A 24,202-nucleotide genomic window follows, 5' to 3' on the forward strand; every position below is an offset into this window, starting at 1 on the left:
TGTTGAAGCATTTTGTTTATCCATTCATCAGCTGGAGGACACTTGGGTTGTTTCCACCTTTTGGCTATTGTGCATCACGTGCTTATGATCATGGGTGTATGTAGATCTGTTCTAGTCCCTGCTTTCAATTCTTTTGGGTATATAACAGGAGTTGAATTGCTAAATAGCATGGTAATTCTATGGTTAGTTTTTGAGCAACTTCCAAGCTTTTCCACAGAGGCTGCATCATTTTACATTCCCACACCCATGCTCAGCATTTCCAATTTCTGTACGTCTTCACTAGCACTTGTTATTTTCTGGTTCTTGGTAATAGCCATTTCGATGGGTGTGAGGTGGTGTCTCATTGTGGTTTTGATTTGCATTTCACTATGACTGATGATGTTGAACATCTTTTCATGTGCTTGTTGGCCATTTGTATATCTTTCTTTGGATAAATGTCTATTCAAGTCCTTAGACCATTTTTGAATTGGGTTGTTTCTTTTTGTTGTTGTGCTATAGGAATTGTTTATATATTCTGAATATTAATCCCTTATCAAATGTATAATTGGCAAATATTTTCTCCTATTCTGTGGGTTGTGCTTTCATTCTCTTGATAGTGCTTTTGGATGCCCCAAAGTTTTTAATTTTGATGAAGTCAAATTTATCTACTTTTTCTTTTGCTGGCTTATTTTTTGTGTGTCATATCCAAATCCAATATATGAAGATTTTTCTGTATATTTTCTTCTAAGAGTTTTATAGTTTTGATTCTTATGTTTAGGTCTTTGATCCATTTTGAGTTACTTTTTGTATGTGATGTTAGGTAAGGGCCCAACTTCTTCTTCTTTTTTTTAAATGGGGGCACTGGGGATTGAATCCAGGACCTTGTGCATGCTAAGCACACACTCTACAACTGAGCTTTACCCTCCCCCTCAGGGGCCCAACTTCTTTTTTTTGCATGAAGACATCCAGTATTCCCAGCACCTTTTGTTGAAAAGACTGTCCTTTCCCCATTGAATGGTCTTGGCACTCTTGTCAGAAATCAAGAGGCCATATCAATAATATGTACCTCAGCAGTGCTGAAAAAAAATCAGTTGACCATATATGTAAAGATTTATTTTGGGGCTCTCTAATCTATCCCACTGGTCTGAATGTCTGTCCTTATGCCAGTATGACACTGCTTTGATTACTGTAGCTTTGTAGTAAGTTTTGAAATCGAAAAGTGTGAGTCTTCCGATTTTGTTCTGTTTTTTTCAAGAATGTTTTGAGTATTCCGGATCCTTTGAGATTTCATATAAATTTTAGAATGGGTTTTTCTAGTCCCTCAAAAATGGCATTGGAATTTTAACAGTGATTGCATCAAGTCTAGATCACTTTGAATAGTACTGTCATCTTTACAGTATTAAGTCTCTCATTCCATGAAACCAGGATGTTTTTCCATTTATTTAGCTCTTCTTTTATTTCTTTCAGCAATGTTTTCTAGTTTTCTATATACTAGCCGTTTGCTTTGTTGGTTAAATTCATTCCTTTTACTTTTGTTGATGCTATTGTAAATGGAATTTAAAAAAATGTCCTTTTCTGATTGTTCATTGCTAGTGTGTAGAAGTGCAGCTGATTGGTGTATGTTAAGTTTGTATCTTGCAACTTTGCTGAATTCATTTATTAACTCTAAGTTTTTTTTTTTTTTGAGTATAAGAGTGAAATCTTTAGAATTTTCTAATAATTAATATCATGTCGTCTGTGAGCCTGGACAAGTTTACTTACTCCTTTCCAATTTGAATGTCTTTAATTTCTTTTTCTTGCCTAATTGTTCTGGCTAACACTTGTAGTACTATGTTGAATAGAAATGGCAAAAGTGGGCACCCTCATTTTGTTCCTGATCGTAGGGGAAAGTTTTCATTCTTTCACCATTAAGTACTGTTAGCTGTGGGTTTTTCATATATGGCCTTCATTCCCTCTTCCACTTTAATTAAAACAAAGACTTCTTGAATAAGGTCATGAACATTCATTTGTTTATTCATGCAATAAATATTTATCTAGTGTCTATCTTTGCCAGGAGCTTGTTTTAAGCACTGAGGATACAGTAATGTCTAGACAGACACAGAGTCTGGGAGAAGGCATGAAGGATTTTAAGCAGAAAAAGAGAGATAATGGTAGATGTGGACTAGTGTGGTAGCAGTGAATGTAGAAAGAGGCAGATGGATTTGAGATCTGTTCTGGATTGAGGTGATGTAACAAACTGGGTGACAGAGGAGAGAAGGCGGAGCTAAGGATGATTCCTAGGTTTCTGACATGGGCAAGGGTTTGGGAAAGTCCCCGAGGTAGAGAACATAGGAGGGACATTATGTAGTGAAAGGAAGATGATGGCTCAGTTTTGAATACATTGCATCTGAGCTGCACCTGAGACCTCAAAGTGGAGATGTCAAGTGTATGTGCTGGTCACAGTGAAACAGAAATATTTAGCTGAAGATAAACATTTGAGAGCCAGTGGAAGTGGATGAAATTGAGAGAAGGTTTGGGAGGAGAAGGTGGCATTCCAACACTGAAACATCAGGTTGAGGAAGAAGAGCTTATAAAAGAGACTGGGCAGGGGGAGTGTAATAGCTCAGCGGTAGAGCGTGCGCTTGGCATGCACAATTGAAAAAACAAACTAACTAAAAGACAAAAAAAAAAAAAAAAAAAGATTGAGAAGGAGTGGCCAGGAAGGTGAGAGGAAAGTATGAGATTAAGAACCAAAAGAGTATATTAGAAGGAATGGTTAACCTGTCCGAGGCTACTCAGAGGTCAAATACAAGGGCCCTAGAGTATGTTTTTGTACTTTGCAAAAAAATTTTTTATTGAAGTGTAGTTGATTTACAATGTTAGTTTCAGGTGATTCAGTTATACATATACATATTTATATATATGTATTTTTTTCTTTTCACACTCTTCCATTATGTGTTATTACAAGAAATTGAATATAGTTCCCTGTGCTACAGTATAGTTGTCTTAGTTGTTTGTCTACTTTATATATTGTAACGCACATCTGTTAATCCCCAACCCCTAATTTATCCCTCTCTGCCCTTTCCCCTTTGGTAACCATAGTTTGTTTTCTATGTCTGTGGTTTATAAGTAGAAATTGTATTTTTTTTTAGATTTCACATATAAATGATACCATATGATAACTATCTTTCTCTGTCTGACTTACTTCACTTAATATAATAGTCTTTAGGTCCGTTCCTGTTGCTGCAAATGGCATTATTTCATTCTTTTTTATGACTGAGTAATATTCCATTGTGTACACACACCACATCTTCTTTATCCAGTTATCTGTTAATGGACATTTATGTCGTTTCCATGTCTTGGGTATTGTAAATAGTGCTACTATGAACATTGGGGTGCATGTGTCTCTTCAAATTACAGTTTTCTCCAGATATATACCCAGGAGTAGGATTGCTGGATCATATGGTAACTCTATTTTTACTTCTTCCTCTACTCCATGGGGTAGATGAGATTACCACACATGTAGATTATTATTATTATCAGGGAAACAGTTACTAAGCAGTTACTGGGTGTCAGGACTGAGCTAAATACTTCAGAGAGATTTCTCAGCTAATCCTCACAATAACCCTGTGCAGTAGAAACTCTTACTATTCCCATTTTACAGATAAAGACAAATGAGGTTGGAAGAATGGGGTTTCGAAATTGTCCAAGGTCCCCAGCTGGTTGATGGCGGAGCTGGATTTGAACTCTGGCAATTTGGCTCAGGAATCTGCTTCCAACTGTATGTCTGCACGTCCAAGAATGATTGCTAAAGAGCCATCTAATGGATGCAAGTGAAGCGAATGATCAGCAATTTGAGGGGTAATTATTACTCAACCCTCGTTCTGTGAAAATCCAAACTATGATGCAGCCTTTGCTGGGAAGCACAAGAACAAACAGCTCATGTGTCCTGGTAAAATCCAAGTTTAGAATATCTTCCAGGAAAGGTGAAATGGCAGACAGAGCTAGTAACTGCAGGGCCCCAGCCCTGAGAAAGATTACTGTTGACAGCAGAGTCCAACCTGGCTGGAACTGTTAAGTCTGCTGGTAAATGGTTCTCTAATCCAGAGCACACTCAAACCCATGGAGCGCGAAGGAGCCTCAGAGAGCATCTAATAACCAAATTCTACTGTAAGCTGTTCATTTTATGGGTGATACACTGAGCTATAGTTAAAAAGCACATTCAGATGGACTCTTCTGTCTAGAAAGAATGTGCTTTGGGAAAATTTACTTATTTACATTTATTAAACAAACACTCATACAGGACTTACCGTGTGGGGTGCATCGTTATATGTAGCTTTGACATATATAACTAACTTAATTCTCATAAAAATTCCATGAGGGTACTTTTATTTCCCCTCATTTACAGGTAGAGACATTGAAGCACAGTGATGTTAAGTAATTTGTCTAGTAAGTGACAGAACTGGAAGTTAAAACCAGGCAGTCTGGCTCTGGAGGCTATGTACACAGAATTATACTGTATATTGCATTTTTAAAAGTCCACTCTTTAAAGGAATTTCATGTTATATCCTTTAATAACATAAATCATCTCCCCTCCCCCATTTACCCAATAATGTATCTATTTTGTATACCTAAATTTTCAAGCTCCTAGTTTGTTTAATTTTATAACTGTGATGCATTTTTGAAATATGTGGTAAAAATGCACATAATATAAAATTTACCATTTTAACCATAATTAAATCTGAAGTTCAGTGGCATTAAGTACATTCACATAATTGTGTAGCCATCTCCACCATCCATCTTCACAACTCTTTTCATCTTGTAGAACTGAAACTCCATACCCATTAACCAATAAGGTCCATTCCTGTCTCCCCTCAGCCCCTGGCAACCACCATTCTACTTTCTGTCTCTATGAGTTTGACTACTCTGGATTCTTCATATAAATGGACTCATACAATTTTTGTCCTTTTGTGTCTGGCTTTTTTCATTTAGCATAATATCCTCCAGGTTCATTTATGTTGTAGCATGTGTCAGAATTGCCTCCCTTTTAAGGCTGAATAATATTCCATTGTACAGAGATACCACATTTTGTTTATCCATTATCCATAGATGGACACTTATACTTGGGTTGCTTCCAGCTTTTGGCTATTATGAATCATGCTGCTATGAACGTGGGTATACAAATGTCTGTGTGTATATATATATAAATGTATGCCCAGAAATGGCATTGCTAGATAATATGGTAATTTTATATTTAATTTTTTTCTTTTTTGTTGGGGGAGATAATTAGGGTTTTTTTTTTAAATGGAGATACTGGGGATTGAACCTAGGACTTGTTCATGCTAAGTGTGCACTCTACCACAGAGCCATACCCTCCCCACTATATTTAATTTTAATTGTGCTGCTTCTTAACAGTTACAAAATTATAACATTCTATAAATGTTACAAGAAGGGGAGATTTTATAACCCTCTTCTGAGAATGGTGCTAAAAGTCCCTTCTCAAAGATATGATATACACCCACACATGCACACACAAGGGATACAATGGAATATTACTCAGCCATAAAAATAATGAAAATTTGCCATTTACAACAACATGGATGGACCTACAGGTATTATGCTTAGTGAAATAAGTCAGACAGATACTGTATATTATCACTTAACGTGGAATCTAAAAAAATAAAACAAACAAATGAATATAACAAAACAGAAAGGAGTCAGATATAGAGAACAAACTAGTGGTTACCAGGGAGAGGGGCAAGATAGAGGTAAGGGATTAAGAGGTACAAACTGCTATGTATACAATAAGTAAGCTACAAGGATGTATTGTACAGTGCAGGGAATACAGCCAATACTTTATAATAACTTTAAGTGGAGTATAATTAGAAATATAGAACCACTATGATGTACATGTGAAACTAATATAATGTTGTGAATAAATTATACTTCAGTAAAAAGAAATCCCTTCTCTGTGGGTAAACCCAACTGGTGATGTGATGAAAAATGGAACAGAAATTGTATTAAACTCTGCTGCACACTATTTGCAATAGCCAAGACATGAAAACAACCTAAATGTCCATTGATAGATGACTGGATAAAGAAGTTGTGGTATATATATACAATGGAATACTACTCAACCATAAAAAGCAGCCATTTGCTGCTACATGGATGCACTTGGAGATTGTCATTCTAACTGAAGCCAGAAAGAGAAAGAAAAATACTATATATCACTTATACGTGGAATCTAAAAAAAAAAGACACAAACAAACTTATTTACAAAACAGAAACAGACTCACAGACATGGAAAACAAACTTACGATTACCAGGGCAAGAAAGAAGGTGGGAAGGAATAAGTTGGGAGTTTGAGATTTGCAGATACTAACTGCTATGTATAAAATAGATAAACAACAAGTTTCTACTGTGTAGTGCAGGGAACTATAGTAACCTATAATGTAAAAGTAACCTATAATGAAAAAGAATTTGAAAAGGAATATACGTATGTATATGTATGACAGAAACATTATGCTGTGCACCAGAAATTGACACAACATTGTAAAGTGACTAAACTTCAATAAAAAACAAAAGAAAACAAACTGCTGCAGATGGTGAATGGAGTGAGCCTGATCATTTTGTCTGAGCTGGGGACGCTGCATTCCTCCACAGTGAAGATGGAGAAGTCATCCCAGGCCCTGGCTGGGGCTTGATTCTGCGGGTGGGGTGGGGGAGTGGCACTGGTTTAAGATACTGAGTTCTGCTGGTTGGGAGGCCCTCCATATTATACCTCAGATGGCCCACCTGCTGTCAACCTCCTCCCAGCGGATGAGAAAGGGGAGGGGATGGTTTCAGGGAATAAGAGCACCTTCTAGTAATAATTGATTATTCAGGGCCAGAGGCCAGGGGAGGGGGGGTCTGCACATGACCCAACCTCACCCCCCTGCACTTCTTAAGATCATCATTGCCCCTAAAGGTGAACAGAGAACAAAGGGTATTGTTTTAAACTCTCCCAGTTGAAAATAGCCCTAACAGCAAGCCCAAGCCTGAGGGCAGGGAGGAGCAAGGCAGATTCTTTTTTTTTTTTAATAAAAAAGACTCCTTTGGGTCAGGATAACTGGGATATTGACCAGCTGTCACTAACAGCCAGTGTCACCTTTGGCAAACTGCTCCACCCCAGGAGGCCTGAGGGAGGAGGAGCTATGATGAATAAGTACCTTTTGGATTCAAAACAATCTACGTATTTACTTTATGGGGCCTCCAGCAGACCTGTGTCTGTGGCAAACTTTAAGTGGCTTAATCTCTTCAGGTCAGAGGTGAAGGAGGACTTGCTTGCTGGGAAGGTGTCTGGTAAAAGCAGTGTCAGTCCACAGCGCCCCCCTCTAGGGGAGACCAGGGTAACTGTAGGGACATGAACTGGGCTGGGGGAGAGGGCCTGGGAGGCCCAAGAAGGGGAGTGTCCCAAATGCCATGGACTCCCAGACTACTGTCCCCTCCCAACCTACCTATCCCCGAGTGCCTGCTGTGATGTCCTGCAGTGTCTTTGGTCCTGTGCCCACTGCACCCTCCCTCAGCGAGAGTTATGCAGTCTTGAACAAGTCACTTCACTTCTCTGAGCCTCAGTGTACTTATCTGAAAACTGGGGACAATATCTCAGTCCTCAGGGTTAAGAAATTCAAAGGAGATCAAGTTGTGAAAGCACTTTGTAAACAGCACGGTTACCCAAGAGAGGTGCCCAGGTTAAAGTCCTCGCTGTCCCTTCTACTGCAGGATCACTGCAGCGTGTCTAATGTCCCCAGACCCCAGGGTGCTTCAGCCCTGTCTGGTCCTCATTTCTGATTTCTGGTGATCCGATATCCCCATTTCCATCCCCATGGAACTCTTGCCAAATCGATATCTCAGGCAGGCTTGAGTCTCCGCCTCTTCCTGGGGATGAGAAGTGTGGCCTGAGACACTGGTGACCCCATGGGTGCTGGCATCAGGAACCAGGGCAAGTCAGGCTGAATTGAGCATGTATGTTTTCTTCTCTTCCTTATCAGTGTATTTCATAATGAAACTTGGGATGCTGGCTCATGAATTTTGAACCTCCACTTAGTGCAGAGTTCAGGTGGGGCTTGACGGAGGTCAGAGAGTTTGCTCAGACTGTACTACAGGGGAGGCCACATCTCCCAGACAAAGGCCCTCGCCATGTGCCTGGCCCTGCTCACCGGTGCGGTTGCAGAGCAAAGCTGAATGGTGTGGCAGGGAGGACAGGATGTGAACAAAGTCAGCGTGGGCTTTTGAGGCAGCAGAGACATGGACCATCTAATCTGACCTCGTGGATGATACAATTCCAGAGATATAGGGAAGAGACCAGACCCCTTCCTGGAGAAGACACCCCAGCCAAATCTTAAGGGTGAGTAGACAGTAGGACAAAGGAGGGGAATTTCTGGCAGAGGGAATAGCTTGAACAAAGGCGTGGAGGTAAGAAGCCATAAAGAATATTGTAGAAACATAATACTGTTCAAGGCATAGGAATGCAGAAAATGAGGCTGAGAAAATAAAGATGGGCCAGATCTTTCAGTATAAACCACAATACCAATAATTTGCATATTGTTGCTCTCCTCTTACAAATCAAGAAATAGAGGCTCAGAGAGGTTAGGTAACTTGCCCAAGTCACACAGCGAGCAAAAGGCAGAACAGAGATGGGAATTTGATCTGTTTGACTGTAGGACACAGGCTCCCGGCTGGTGGATGAGAGAGTAGGAGGCCCACGTTGGTGCAGAAGCCGGCTGGGGTCTGAGACCTGCTCTTGCGCTTCAACATCCCTCTTTCACAACATCCCTCTTTCACAACATCCCTCTGTCTGCTATCTGAACAGAGGGCTTTCTGCAGCCTTCTGGTTTCAGGCTGGCAGTTTGTAGTCCCTCTTTGATTATTTTCAGGTCTGTATCTGCCACAAATAGAGGGGAAGGGGGCAACCATAGTGGGAACCACCTTTCAGCCTCCCTGAAACCTCATTTTAAATAGCAGGAGAGAGGGCTAGTGGCCAAAAGATCTACCTTCCATCATGCCTCCACCCCATCTGTGGGTGTGGCTGGAGCAAGCCCACTCAAACCCGCCTCTGTCTAGGGGTGGGTCAGGGCATGCGCCTGGCTCTGCCAGGCACTGTTGATGAGGGGTTCCCACAGAGAAACCCAGATGCATAGTGTCTGAGGCCTGCATTTCAGAAGCTCTGTTTCTTCATTCCAGGTCCTATCCACTGGGCGCTTCCCTCAGGCCAGGCCCATTTGTGCTGTCCCAGGAACGCTGATCGTGGTTAGGATCAGCCTTAAGCCCAAAGTGGAAAAGCACATTTTAATTAGCAATTGCTGGTCCAGAGACTTCTCGGCCTAGACCTTATTTCAGCACATTTCATTCCCTCCAAACTTGGCTCTGAGACCACTCTGTCAGCTACAGGCTCCCTGGGGAAACTTGGTGGGCCCTTTCAAGAGGTGGTTGTTGCTCCTGAAAGCCAGGTCCCAGTTTCTATCTGTCAAATCAGGAGGGTGGACATACAGGTTTTGACATCGATTGAGCACCTGTGGCCTGGACTGTGTGTCAGGTGCATAGATCCCATCTTCACAATCATAGTATCTTCATAACCATCCTGACCAGGATAGACTTTCTTATCTTTGACAGATGAGGAACTGAAACTCAAGAGATTTTGAGCAGCAGTCACAGACACAAGTAGGTGGAGGTCTGGATAGGAACCCAGGTGTCTGCTTCCAAAGCCCAAACCTTTTCCTCGCGCGTGCTGCAGGGAACAGACACAGAGAATGTATGGCAGTGAGCCTCCCGATGCCCAGGCCTCATCCCAGATCCATTAAATCAGAATCTCTGGGGGTGGGACCCAGACATCGGTGGTTTCAGGGCTCCCCAGGTGATTCCGAGGGGTAGAAAGGGCTGCCAGGCACTGCTTTACTGTACCGGTAAGAGGCACATCGCCTCCTCGAGGGCTCTCCACAGGTGCTCCTTTCACAGAGTAATCCTGGTCACGAAACCAAAAATCAAAACCGAGCCAGTGGTGTCTAATTCCCCTGTTCTCATCAACAGAAGCAGGGCGAGGGCCCCCGGCCGAGCTCACCGCCCCCTCCTCGCCGCCCCCGGGTTCGGGGCTCCTGCCTCCGCGGCTCAGGTGCGGCGCTGCGGCAGGAAGCCACCCCCTCCGCTCGGCCGGTGCGCGGGGCTGTTGCGCCATCCGCTCGGGCTTTTCGTAACAGCACCCTGGGACGGCCGAGAGACGACTCCTGCGCGAGTTCCTCAAATGTTTTCCTGCGTTGCCAGGACTGTCCGCTGCTCTGAGTCATGTGCAAGTGGGAAGTCGCCCTGACACGGAGCCCGGCCAGAGGGAGCCGAGCCGAGCGCGGCGCGGGGCTCGGGGACTCGCCGTGCGTGCCGAGCGCGGGCCTCCCGGGGATGGGGGCTGCCCTCGGGGCTTGAGCCCGCCCGCCGCCCCGCCCCGGCCGCCTGCCTGCTCCCGACCCGCCCGCCCGCCCGCCCGCACTCCCGCCTCTCTGGGACCATGGGGCATTAGCCGAGGAGGAAACATGCTGGCCGTGCGCTGCGCTCTGCTGACCGCCCTGCTTGCCGCGCCAGGGGCGGCGCTGGCCCCGGGGAGCTGCCCCGCGCTGGGTAAGGGCTTCGGGCGCACCTGAAGGGCTGGGGCAGCTGGCGGGTGGGGGAACCGCTGCGGCCGCCGCAGACGCGGGGCGGCGGAGAGCAGGAGGGGTGACGGCTCTCCCTGTCCGGGGCTAGCTTGGGTCCCCGCCACAGTGCGGCCCTGGGCTGCCCCGGCTGTCCCGTGGCGGGCGCTCGCTCGCGCGCCCCCTGCTGCGTCCCGCGCCGTTGGTCGGGCGCGCTCTTCCCGTGACTGCCCTGGGGCCGGGAGGCTCCCTGCGGTCTGCGTACAGGACTTGGTGTGTTCTCGGAAACCTGATTCTCGGGTCTCCTGCCCAGTGCGCCCAGGGGTCCTTACACAACTGCGTCTCGGATTACTTTAAAAGGAGATGCCCTAGCCGGGTGGAGTTTCTGCGCGGGGCGTCCTTAGTACCGGCGCCCCCTTTGCCCCTCAGGTTTGGGGAAGGCATCCCGCCTGGCTTCTCCCCTCAGACCCCTGGGTTTATGTGTGGGTAACAGTGCCCTGACTGTGAAGGGGCTGACATCATGGGCGCTGAGTCACGGACCCTCCCGCTACCCGCTACCCGCTCGCGCTTAGGCAGACACCAGCTCTAGCAAGCTGTGTACCGCAGCCTTGGGCGTTTAACCTAAGTGGGGAGGTCGGCCAGGGACTGGGGCGTCTTGGGGCTGGCACACACGAGACTCCCCTTCCAGACGAGAGAAGGAGGGGTGAGACAGAGGGCAGGGGGCACTTGTTGCTCCTGTGGACTGTAATCTGCCTCTGGCTGGCAGTCCTTTCTCTGGGCTCTGGCCGCATGCCCAGCTGCGTGTCTAGCCTCTTCTCCGGAGGAGCTGGGCAACTGCTTCTCCAGTGGTTATTTTAGGGTCTGAGGGCTTCTTTGAGGGCACAGCGGAAAGCCAAAGGGGCAGCTGGCAGGCTTCTGGAAACAGATGGCTGGGGCGACCTTGCCTCTGGCTTTCACTGCTACACCGCACGACACTCCTGCCCTGGGTGAACACCGCCAGCCTGATCTCTCCCTGCTGGAGGAATCTGGAGGCTGGTGCGCCTGCAGCTCCCTTTGCTTTCTGAATAGTTGTGTTCCCTGTGCTTGGAAGAGGAAAGTAAAGGGATTCCTTTTCTCAGCACACGTTTATAACGCCTGCCAATAACAGCCACTGTTGATTGAGGCCTCCTGTGTTTTAGACATATTTTCCAATCTTCCACTGGACCTAAATAATACTTTGTTCCAAAGAGGAGGCTGAGGTTCAGAGAGGTTGGGGTGGGAGGCTGTCAGACCCAGTTGGCTGAAGCCCACCCCTGCGTGGCCCTGTGCTCCAGTGCGGTAGATCCCTAAGACTCCCAAATGTAGAATTGGCCCGGCAGGCAGAGCTAGGGGTGTTCGGGGGCAAGCTGAGAGTCACCCCTGGTCTGCTGAGCGCTGTGCAGAAGAGGCCAAGTGAAGGGAAGGCCTGGGTTTGCCCACTGTGCTGTCAGAGGGATGCAAGGCAGGTTTGAAGCCTGGGCCAGCCGGAATGGAGCAAGGCTTCCCTGTCTGCCTCTGTTGCTACTCACACCGCACCCCAGGGCACCTGCCCCAGGGGGGTTACTGTTGTAGCTGCTGTTTCCTTTGCTCCTAAGTGGTTGCAAGGTACTACGAGGACGGTCAGTTGCAGTCAGTTCCCCATTTTCCTGGTGCTCAGGTGGAATGGGCAGAGTGGTCTCAAGGGCTGGACAGGCTGTGAAAAGCAGAACTGAGAGTTTGGGGAGGAAGTGAAAGCTCTCCCGGTTCAGAAGGAAAATGCAGAGAAGTAGAAAATACCCAGCTCCCCTCCCACACCTCCGCAGACTCAGCCACAAACTTGAGAGCAAAAATAAAGACACTGTACAGGAAGCATGGAGCAAATGACTGTGAGATGTCTTGCTTTGGAGGAGTGAGGGGCCGACGGGGGGAGCAGAGGCTGGAGTCGGTTTAGAGGGGAAATCCGACTGGCTCTCGGGGCTGTGGGCTCTCATAGCCAGGAGGCATGCTTTCCTTGGGATTAGGCGCTGCCCACACATCCCAGAGCTGGCAGGACCGCTCAGGTGAACTTGCTGTCTAGGAGCCTGGACTAGCTGGGACGTAGGTGTTGTGTTGGGTGTGGAAGGCTTCAGCGTCGGTGACTCAGGTTCCTTCCGCCTTCTGCAATGCAGGCCCGTACACAAAACAAACATGTACACGTTTAAATCTCTCAGAGTTCTGTCTCAACCTCTGAACTCCCTTTTAGGGCAACCTCTTTCTTCCCCCAGTGCCTACTTGCATTCCTAGCATCACCTAAGTCAGGGTCGTTCTGGGTCTAGTTCCATCAGAATTGGGGTATATGTGTGTGTGTGTATGTGTGCACGCGTGTGCACTGGGGGTGGGGATAGGCGCTGGACAAAATTACTGATTATTGGATTCTTGGCCCCCACCCCAGATTTACTGAAGAGAAACATCTGGGAGTGAGGCTCAGAAAATATGCTTTTCAGTAAGTGCCACTTGTGATTCGAAAATTTGAGGCTGACTGGCTAAACGGAGTGATTGAGGAACCAAACGACGGCCCTCCCCCATCGGGCTTCAGATTGCTAGAAATCTCTCTCTGCTTTGGCTCTGCCTCTTGTTTACTCACTGCAGCAAACATTTATTGAGTCTCGAGAAGCCCTGGGATCAGCCACCCAGCTTCTAACCTAAAAGGAGCTTGAAAATGGTCAAGAGTAAGTCCCCAAGAGGGACCGAGAAAACCCTCATGACCCATCTTGCTTGGTACCAGCTCCCCAAGGACAAGTTGTCCAGGGGAGGTGGCTGGACCAAGACCCCAAGGCAGCAGGCACGGTGACCCTCGCTGCGTTTTCTCATCTCAGCGTCTCCTCCTGCAGGCTTGGTTAACAAATCCTCCCCTTACAGGGTGTTAGTAAGGATTACACAGAGCCACCCAGGTGCTCACTGCTGTAAATGTGCCTCCCCTCAGGTTCTCCTGTCCCAGCAGGCCTGTGTGCTGCTGACCCAGTGAGCCAGAGCATTCCGATCACCAAATCTGGGCTTTTCCAGGGCTTAAAGGTCTAGAGCTGTGCTCTCTAATATGGTAGCCACTTACTAAGCGTGGCTATTTGAATTTAAATTAATAAAAATGAAATCACATTTGAAATGTAGTTCCTTAGTTGCACCAGTCACACTTGGCTACCATATTGGACGGCACTGACATAGAGCATTTCCATCTTAGTAGAACGGAAAGTTCTATTGGACAGTACTGGTCTAGAGTGCTAAACTGTCTCTTCCAGAGGTTTTCTGTTGCTGCTTCTTTTATCCCTTTCTGGACCTTCTCTTCATGCAGTTCATCCTGTACAGGTAATGGTTAAGGTTTTGGACCCAGACTTTCTCTGCCCAGCCTCGCCATGGAGAAATAATATGAGCTTGGGGGAGGGGTTTTACCTCCTGGAGACTCACGGTCCTCATCTAGAAAATAGAAGTAATTCATATACTAACCTGCTGGGTGGTTATGAAGCTGAAATGCACTAAGTAAGGTATTATACAGAGTGTACAGAGATGTTTCTAGCACAGAGCAAATGCTTAAATATGTGTAGGTAATAATTTGTTCATTTGAAATAAAATGTTCTGAACTCCTCCTGTGTTCCAGGCTCTATTCTGAGCTGTGGATACAGCAGTGAGCAAAACGGACAAAAATCCCTGGCTCATTGGGGCTTAATTCTAGAGGAGGTGTAGGTTTTTCTTTTTTAACTTTTTTAACTTTTAATTTTTAAATTTTTTGGGTTTTCTTGGGGTGAGGGTAACTAGGTATTTATTTCTACTGAGGTACTGGGGATCGAACCCAGGACTGCGTGCATGCTACACACGCACTCTACACTGAGCTACACCCTCCCCCCTAGTGGGGATGCTAGTGAAATATAGTGTGATGGGGACTAGTGCTAAGGAGGAAAAATAAAGTAGGGGAGAGAGAGAGGAACTGTGTGTATGTGTTGAGGGGGATGTTGGATCCATCTTTTTGAGGGGAGGCCAGGGAAGTTCACACCAAGCAGATGATATGTGAATGAAAGTCTGAGGAAATGCAAAAATATTTAGGGATTCCTTAAACTCCCATCTTGGGAAGGAAAATTCCTGCCTCCTCATGAATAGTCTGGTACTACCTGTGGGCCTGTTGGGTTCTGGAGCAGAGGGCTCTGTGGTGGGGAGACACGGGTGCCCCCGGTCCTGATGAAGCCTGGGGTTGTCTCTGGGGAAACTAGGCCTCAGCTGTTGGGCCCCTTAGGCTCCAGCTGGTCGGGGAAATGCTGAATGTCCCGCCATTGACTTTCCTGGAGGTACGGGAATCCTCGAGGGCTGGAGTGGCAAGGCGAAGGTGGCAAAAAAAGGGCTTTTAATTGTCAGACCCTCTGTTTGGTGAAGCTCTGGGGAGTTTCTTTTGGGTGATTTGTGTGCTTTACTCTCCTCCGGGCTTGAGATCCAAAAGGATCCAAAGCCTCTGCAGAGTCGGGGGGCTTTTCTGGCACAGTCCTGGGTTTGCCCTGATTTCCGGCTGTGCCTCCGCAGGCTGCCTGTCTCCCACCTGCCCCCAGCCGGCTCTGGCCTCTGGCGCTGCCCTTAGGAGTGTGCCCCTTGCACCTTGGCCCCGCATCCAGGCTATCTCCCCGCACCTCCCAGTTTCCTTTCCTGAAAGGCGTCCTTTGGTCTTCCCTCTACCTGATGGTTACAACTGCTACCACATTGAGTGCCAACAGTGTGCACGGAGCTGTGCTAGGCTCTTTGCACCCGGGACCTCATTTACTCTTCATGGCAGCTGGATGCGACAGGAGTGTTAGGCCATTGCACGCACGGGGTGGGCTAGAGGACGGCAGGTTTTGTTGGGGGCGAGGGGAGATCAGGGAGTCAGTCTGGACATACTGGAACTGAACTGTCTGTTGGACAAGGGAGAGAAGATGCTGAGGAGTTGGATACGGGAGTTGGAGTTTGGGAATGAGAACCGAATTGTATGAATTTGGGAGTCGGCCAGTGGCAGATATCACTTCAGGCCTTGAGAGTGGCTGAAATCACCATGCACGAGCTGTAGGTGGGGAAGAGAGAGGCCCCAGGGCGAGCCCTGGGACACACCAGCCTTCTCAGGCTGGAGGAGGAGGAGACTGAGAAGGTGAGACCAGTGACGCAGGAGGGAAACCAGTAGAGTTGTTGACCTGAGAACCCAGTGAGGACAGTGTGTCCAGAGGTGGGAGCAGTGGGTGGTGTCAAATGCTTCTGAGAGCCAGGCAAGAGGACGATGTGACCAGTGGACTTAGCTTCACGCAGGCCCTTGGTGACCTTGACATGACGGGGGCAGTTTCAGTGGAACGGCGGAGGCCAGAGGCTGAGTGGAGTGGACTGGTGAGAGAATGGGAGAGAGGAACCTGGAGATGGCAGGCGGAGGCTACTCTTCTGAGGATTTTAGCTGTAAAGGGGAGTAAAGAAATGGAGTGATTGCCAGCTGGAAAAATGGGGTCATGAAAAGGTTTTCTAAAAAGGTGACTGACATCTCAGCATTTTTGCATGATGATGGAAATGATTTAGTAGAGACCAAAAATTGACAGAGAGGTGAGAATTGCTGAAGCAGTGTCCGTGAGTAGGCGAAAGGAAACTGAGGCCCAGAGAGGTTAAGGGACTTGCTTAAGATTGCACAGCAAGGAAGTGACAGACCTTGCACTGAACCTTGCTCTTTCCACTGTAGCATGTGTGTTACCAACTCCCACCCTTCTCACAGCCCAGGGACGTCAAGGTCGTCTTCTCTTGTCGCAGTAACCTCACTAGAGACTTACCAAGTCTGCACCCACTGGTGTGGCAGACACAGCCCCGCTTTTGCCCCAGGAAGTGTCCTTCTTCAATATTCCTCTTAAGAAGAATATTAAAGACCACAGTATGTGTTTAAGCCATTGCACCATGACCCTCTCCTCCCCCCGACATCCACCCACATCACTCTCAGTCAAGGGAACTTTTGCAATCACGTGTCACTGTAAGTGAGCTTTCTCTGTCTCTAAGAGAGGCAGCTGGAGCAGCAGAGAGAGAAAACAGCTCAGGGGTCAGACAGTCCAGGCCTGTCTCTTGGCTGCCCACTTAGCCAGCCCGCCCACCTTGGGCCGAGTCTCTCCAAGCCGAGGCAGAGCAGCACTTCTTGGGGGGGAAACAAACAGAAGTGGGTGCTTGGTAGCTGTTACTGATCAGAAGAGCTCATTTTGATGGGAGGAGGCGGAGGCTATAGTATGAAGATTTTCCCACAGAAAAGGGGAAAGACACTAATGCAGTGGGAATAATAATGACCCTTGCTCACATTTTTTGAGAGATTAAGTATGTCCTGAAAATAGTGCTAACTTTTTAACATTAATCTAATGCAGTGCTCACAAGAACATTTTGAAGGAGGTATTATTATTTCCGTTTTGTGGATGAGAAAAGTGAAGCTTGAAAAGGTGGAGAAACTAGCCCAAGGTTAGTTTCTCACCAGCTTAGAAACTAGCTGGTGAGTGGCTGATCGAGGGTTGGAACGTGGGTGTGTCTGAATCCTGGGCTTGAACTCTTAACCACTGCACCCAATGGGCTAGGAAAGGGTTCATTTATTTGTAGGAAATAAAAAACTTACTTGTAATTTTTTTTTGATATTTCGTTACGTGGATACACCAAATTTACTTACCCAGCCTTCTTTTGATGGATATCTGCTTGCTTCCTGTCTCGCCATCACAGAAGGTGCTTCGAGAAACAACTTTGTACATCTCTCTTGCTGCATGAGAGCAAGAGCACCTGCAGGATAAGTTCCTCGAAGGGGAATCTGTGGGTCGAAGGTCACGGGCATTTGTACTTTTGAGTGAGAATGGATGTTACACCAGTTCCTTCTCCCAGCAGCAAGAGAATGTTTGCCTGTGTCCCCACACCTTTGCTGAAAATGTGTTACTAAACTGATACTTACACAGAAGATGGCGTCTGTGTGAAATTAATTTGCATTTATCTTATCTGAGTGCGGTTGTACAGGTTTTCCCGTGTTTAAGAGACATTTCCGTAGTCTGTTACTATGAACTGCCTGTTCATAGTCATTGCACCTTGTTTTTAAATGGGTCGTTGATCTTTTTCTTATTGTTCACAGGAGCTCTTAACACAGTAAGAAATTTGGTCCTCTATCTAGGGTATGAGTTGTGACTATTTTTCTCCAGTTTGTCATTTGTCTTTTGACTTTTTTTGGTGGGGGATGGTTTTTGCCATGCAGATTAAAAAAAAATGTAATTAGGTTAGGTTGATCAGTCCCTTTATGATTTCTAGGTTTTGTATCTTACTTAATAAGATCTTTCTTATGCCAGTATTGTTTTAAAGGAATCCTTTTTTTTTTCCCTGGTGCCTTTAAGAATTTTTTTACATTTAAATGTTTGATTCATTTTGAATTTATCATGGAGTGAGGTTTGAGGTATGGCTCTAACTCCCCCCACCCCCTGCCTGCTCAGTTATAACCTGAGGTCCTTTTTTATAGTTTATTGAATAATTCATCTTCAAAATCCCCCACTGCTTTTAAAACTCACCTTTAAAATCTACCAAATTACTGTATCTACTTGGGTTTATACTGCTTTTCAGGTTATTGAGTAGTTAAAAGCACAGATTCCAAGACCTAACTGCCTAGGTTTGAATCTAAGGTTCACCCCTAATTAGCTCTGTAACCACCTCCTTCTGTAAGGTAGACTGTTGGGATGCTCACGTTAGGTAATCCTGCGTGTACTTGGGATAGCACCTGTATGCAACCAACACTGAAACTAAGCTGTTTGAAAGTAAAGTATATTTAAAATTTTAAATATGTGGTAAAATACACATAGCGTAGCATTTATCATCTCAGCCATTTTAAAGTGTACAGTTCAACAGAGCAGACTAAGCAGGTTTTGGTTACTATTAGTTCTGAACTTTCTAGTCTACTGCATAATTTTGTCTGTCTGTCCAGGTGGCAGCACCGCACTGTTTCAGTTACTGTCGCCTTGTCGTAACTTTACAGTCTGGTAGAACTAAGCCCCCTCTCTGTTCTCTGCTTTTTCTGAATTGTCCTGGCTCTCCTCGCTTGTTTACTTTTCCGTTTGAACTTTAGAGTCAGCTTGCTGAGTTCCAAGAACAAAAGTCCTGTTGGTATTTTTATTAGGATCCAGTAAAATTTAGAGATAATTTTGGGAGCCCTGACTTTTATAAATGTGGAGGCTTCCTGTCTCAGAACGCGGTAGGCCTGGTGTGGCTTCTTTATGAGGGGAACAGGCTGGGGCAGGAAAGCCAGAATCTGGATTTCATGGTTTCACTGAGGGTGGATGTGTCTGCTCTCCCATGCTGAACTGCTTCCTTCATGGTGGCATGAAGCTGGACCAGTGTGTGCGTGTCTCTGTGTGTGTGTGTGTGTGAGTGTGCACTCATGGCATGTGAGGGTAAGGAGGGGGATGTAGGCTTGAACTCAGGCAGGAGGAGTTCATAAAAACATTTATGGCAGGGGGGAGGGTGTAACTCAGTGCTATAGCGTGCTTAGCATGCACGAGGTCCTGGGTTCAATCCCCTGTACCTCCACTAAAAATTTTGTTTAATAAATAAATAAACATAGTTACCTCCTCCCACTGAAAAAAAAAGAAAAAAAGAAAAAAATGTGTATGGCAGTCTAATATACATACAGAAGCGTGCACTCAGCCTAAATCTAACAGCCTGGTGAATTTTCACAAACTGACCAGAGTCGTGGAACCATCACTCAGTTTGGAACCAGCCTCAACAGCCTCTCCTATGTCCCCTTCCAGTCACTCCCTACCACACCTCCACTTCAGGACATCTTAAATTTTCAGCTTTGCTTCTGCATATCTAAAGGGGTAGGGGAGTGGAAGCTGGGGGCAGGTGGTGGAGGTGGATGTGGTTTGGGATGGGGACGGGGGAACAGACCTCAGGTGTGTGCTGTCTGCCTGTCTTCCCGCCATCCCCACCTCCGTCCTCTGCAAACACATAAAGGACCCTGATGTGGGCCAGGCTCCTGGTTAGACTCCGAGGCCAAGTTCAGAGACAGGAAGACAGGACACTTCGTGCTGTACTCCTGGGAAGGCAGTGGGCTATGTGTTAAGCACGGCCCAGAGTCCCAGGGCCCAGGGTTCCAGTCCTGGCTACACCACACACTGGCTGTGTGACTTCTGGGCCCTGGTTGTCCTCATCTATAAAAATGGGCAGGTTGGCCTGAATCATTCTTAAAGGCCTTATATGCCTGGAAGAGCAACCCTCAGCTCAGCACCCACTCGGTGGCTGTGGCCCCAGCTCTGCCCCTCTCTGGACCCAAGTCCTGCCTGTGTCCACCTGCCCTGCTCAGTCTTGCCTTTACTCTTTATTTTTCAGTCTGCTTCTTGGGGTTTGCTGAGGGTGAGGGAGTTGGATTGTTTGCCCTCCTTAGATATCTTTCCCTCTAATTAGTTTATAATCTCTTAGAAGTGACCCGGGCCAGACCTTCTGGGCTCGGGGCCAGCTGATTATCTGTGATGCTGCCAGGGGAGGATTAAATGTTTTTCTCTTGAGGAGTTGGTCACACGCGCTGGCCTCTGAGTCAGCAGCCAGCATTACCTTTTCATGGGTCCAAGGGAGCCTCCCAGGCCCTCTTTCCAAGCAGTGAGTGTATAGTCCATGGTGCAGTTGGAGGGGAGGGTGGCGCCAAGGTAAATACTGACTCGGCCAAGTACAAGACAAATACAAGCAGGTACAGAAGCACAAACACATTAGAGGGAAGGGAGGGCAGGAGTCAGCAATCTGAGGAGGGGGCTATGGAGGGAAGAAGTGGGGCTGGGAGCTGAGTTAGAGAGTGTGGCAGGTGCACAGAGGCCTGGCACCTCCCTCTATGGCAGGGGAGGGCATTCTGGGGATTTTAGGGAAGTGAACGGGTTACCTGGTGAGTATGAGGTTGGGGAGGGGGTGCTTTTAAGCTGTAACTCCGGTGCTGCTGTCGGGTAGAGGGAGAGAGGTCAAGGGTGCTTGGCCCCTGGCTCCCTGTGAGAGCCCCCAAGGTGCTACTAGGGGTGGCAGGGCTGTGTGTGAGGAGGCTCGCTCCCCCTCACACAGTACCTCCCCAACCCCAGGACCCCCCTCCCCAGCCTCTCTGATGGGTGGGAAAGGCCTGAGAAGAGCGGGGAAGAGGAGAGGAAACTGGGAGAAAGTGGGAGTCACAGGATTATGGGCGGCCCAGAGAAGGGGGGCTGGGCTGGGACATGGGGGCCCCTGGCCCCGGGAAGAGAGAGCAGGGCTTTGGCCAGACTCACCTGGAGTCAGTGCAGACTCCCTCTTTCACTAGCTGTGTGAATTTGCGCCAGTTCCTTAACCTCTCTGATCTTCCAGTGAAATGGTGACAGCCTCCCCTGCTGCAGGGTTTTTGTGATGAGGGGGAGGTGCTTAGGTAAAGTGCCTGGGACGGGGTGAGTGGTGATGGGTGGTATGGTTATTATTTTGTGGGAAGTCAGGACATCAGTTTCAAGTCCTTAGGTGGGGAATGTAGGGAGAGGGGACAGAGCACACAGGGACTTGTTCTTGGCCCCATGGGATCAAATTCTGCATTTGTTTCCCTTTGGGCATGAGGTGCCTACGTTCTTCTCCTGAAGACTTGTCAGCAGCCACTTCCTTTCAGATCAAGGCCTTTACCACTGACAGGGGACCTGTGGTTCCTCCACGACCCTTCTGAAAGCCCGTGTCTCTGCAGCCCCACAGGCTGGAGGCTGTCCTGTGCCGCCAGCCTGTCCAGCTGCCAGCTGGGAGGGCCGTGTCCCCCCGAAAGCGGGGCGGTGGGATTAGCAGGCGTGAGCTAAGCCCGCAGTGGCACTGGGCAGCTGCTCCACCGCTTACATAAACGGGGCCAGGAAGCTGAACTTGTTTTTGCTGGCAAGAGTGACAACAGGCTGCAAGAGAGTTGAGAAATAAGTGTCTCTGCGTGCGTGTTTTTCTCTGCTTATTGACATTTACAAGTTTACTTGAAGAAGGAAAAAAGTAGAAAAACAACAAAGCTGCCTGGGTGTCTGGCACCCAACCTTAGGTCCAGAATGGGGAGGAGCCCCCTTTGCAGGACTTTGTACCGCAAGGCTCCTGGGCTGAAGGGGTGTCAGCCACGGTGGGGGGCCTAGTGGCCCAGGGAGTGGGATTATGTGCTCTTTAGGCCCGGAGGTATGGGTCTGGTTGCCCGGGGTTACTAGGACCTAACGGCTCTTCCCCCAGAGAAACGGGCAGCGAGGGAGGTTGTGGGATGTCCCTCCCCTGGAGCTCTCCAGGGGTAAGGAGCCACATTTGCCAGTGGGCACTAGGATGCCCTGGCCCTCATCCTTCTCCAAATGTCATCGACCATGAGAATAATAAATCCGTAGATTAATTATGTGTTTGCAAAAGCTGTGCTATTGTCTGAGATAAACAGACACAGACATGCTTCCTTCCCTCTGAGAACTAATGATTCAGTGATAAGATGTAGACCACAGGAATGGGGGCAGCAGGCAGATCCAAATTGTGGTCTGAACCCTCATCTCGCAAAGAAGGCGAGTGGGGCTCCACCAGGGGCTGTGAGGTGCCCCCAGGGTGATTGCAAGTCACTGGCAAGACCAGGAGTAGAGCCCGGGTCTTCTGATAGATAACACAAGGCCGTTTCCCCATGCCAGGCTGCCTCTCACTCATAGATATGCTTTATATTAGAGGACAAATCGAGACCAGAGTGTCAGCCCAAACCACCCCCAGTTAGTAGTCAGTGATTAAACCTAGACCAGACCAGACACCAAGTGCATTGACAGTTGAGGAGGAAATTTTGGGAGATTTGTTTTCAGCAGGGGCTGCTTTTCTGCTCTCAGTCCCAGGTGAGGCTTTTACCCTCTGCACAATGCCTTTGATGTTGGCCTTGGAAAGAATAGAGAAGGCTCACAGTCCTTGGTTTTCCCCTCCTCTCTCCTGCCTCTGGGATGCTTCATGATGCACTGGGAGCACTAGGAGGCCAGGAGGAGGGTGAGGGGCCAGGGGTGGGCTTTGGGGATTGGAAGATTAGCAGGAGATCAAGGCCTTTACCACTGTTGGCTCCTGTCCTGCAGGCTGGGGTTAGAGGTTGGCGCGCCCTGAGCTGCTCATACCTCTGCCTGCAGAGGCAGGCCTGATCCCTCAGAGGACTCCAGATGCCTGCCCTCCCTGGGCTCTCCCTTCTCAATGACTTTCCATACTGTTCCCTCTTTATAGAATGCTGTTCCCTGTAGCACCACTTTTCAAACTCCCACTCATGTCTCAAGGCACAACTCAAATCTCTCTTCCCTTGGATCCCTCCCTTTTAGACTGTTTTACCCCTTCTCTTGGCTCCCTCAGTATGTCTGGGACATTTACCTTAGCATGGCCTGTTTTACAGGTAGTTCTAAGTTCTCCATGGGGTTTTGTGGAGGAGTGTCAGTGCGTAGTAAATGTTCAATAACTGTGAGCTCTCTCTCCTGGATTAGGAATTTCCGGCCTGGCACATTATGGTGCACACACACAAAATCCTGAATTGTTAAGGCAGGGACAGGCCTAGGCTCGCAACCCTGGCCCCAAATGGCTGAGCAATTGCTCGAGGGCAGATGCTAAATTGCGTGCTGTGCTGAATGTCAGAGGGTGCAGGGCCAACTGCTCCCTCCCCGCCCGTCCCCTCCTGGTCGCCCAGAGTAGGAGTGTGAGAATCACACTCAGAAGCTGCTTGTTCTGAAAGCTCCACTCTCACCCCGCCCTTGTTCCCCAGTCCCTATTGCACTCTGCCTCTCCTCCTGTCTCTCCAGGTGTAATAACTTGGACAGGCCCAGGCTATGTAGCTTCTTTGTTTTAAATATATATGTATATATATATATATATATATTCATTATAAGAGTAATACAAACAACTTACAGAAAATTGGAAAAAAAAAACTACAGAAAGCTGAAAGGAAGAGAGAGAAATTGCCTCTAGTCCAATCACATGGAGAGGTGGGCATTCGGTGAACATCACTTCTGCCTCTTCAAAGAGATTCCCAGGGGGTTCCCACACAGCCATGTGGGTGCCAAGGGCACTGACTCAGAGATTCGGGTCAAGAGGCAAAGGGCTGGGTGGGTAGGGAGGGGCAGCACTGCCCACTTTGACTTTAGCAAGTGTGTTTCCTTGTGATCTTTCCTCTCTGAGTATTTGATCTTGATCCTCCTGCACTGAGCGCTTTCAAAAGTGTAGTTAACACAGTGTTGTTCACAGGATCTGGAAGAAATCTATTTTCCAGAAGGGCAGGGACAGGCCACACTTGCCAATGGGTGGTTTATAATTAATCATTCCCATTAAAAAAAAATAGTGACTCAGTCTTAAAGATTCAGAAAACCATTACTCAGGTTCCTTGGCAGAGGAAGTGGCCATTATGTTACTCCCGAAGCTCTGCTTTAGTGGAAGAGAAAAAAAAAAGTCTTTTTATCTGCCATTTCTCTGAGCTGCCCAAATACTCTGGCCATTGTTAGTGGATTCAGGACAGAACAGCCCCTGCTATTGTTCAACTGGTCACTAAACAGGGCCAGGGCTTCCATCTGAACTGGGGGTGAGGGAAGTGACCAGAGAAACATATTTCCTGGAACTGGCAAAGGCAGAGCAGGAAAGGGAGT

At 47.5% G+C, this 24,202-nt stretch overlaps 1 protein-coding gene and 1 long non-coding RNA gene across 2 annotated transcripts in view; one reads left to right on the plus strand and one right to left on the minus strand.

Annotated features, from left to right (window-relative positions):
* The first annotated feature begins 10,441 nt into the window (after positions 1-10,441).
* IL6R (interleukin 6 receptor) overlaps positions 10,442-24,202 on the plus strand; it is a 50,061-nt gene continuing 36,300 nt past the window's right edge. The window contains exon 1 of the mRNA XM_031436207.2: positions 10,442-10,602. Within this exon, the coding sequence (XP_031292067.1) occupies positions 10,518-10,602 (85 nt within the window). The 5' untranslated portion in view covers positions 10,442-10,517. The remainder of the gene's footprint in view (positions 10,603-24,202) is intronic.
* Positions 15,818-20,936, minus strand: LOC135318976 (uncharacterized). Its single transcript, XR_010377468.1, has 3 exons — positions 20,867-20,936; positions 17,269-17,403; positions 15,818-16,038 (listed from the first exon to the last, which is right to left on the minus strand). It is a non-coding gene; the product is annotated as an uncharacterized LOC135318976 (long non-coding RNA).

Source organism: Camelus dromedarius, chromosome 23 (assembly GCF_036321535.1).
Source record: "Camelus dromedarius isolate mCamDro1 chromosome 23, mCamDro1.pat, whole genome shotgun sequence".
Lineage (NCBI taxonomy): Eukaryota > Metazoa > Chordata > Mammalia > Artiodactyla > Camelidae > Camelus > Camelus dromedarius.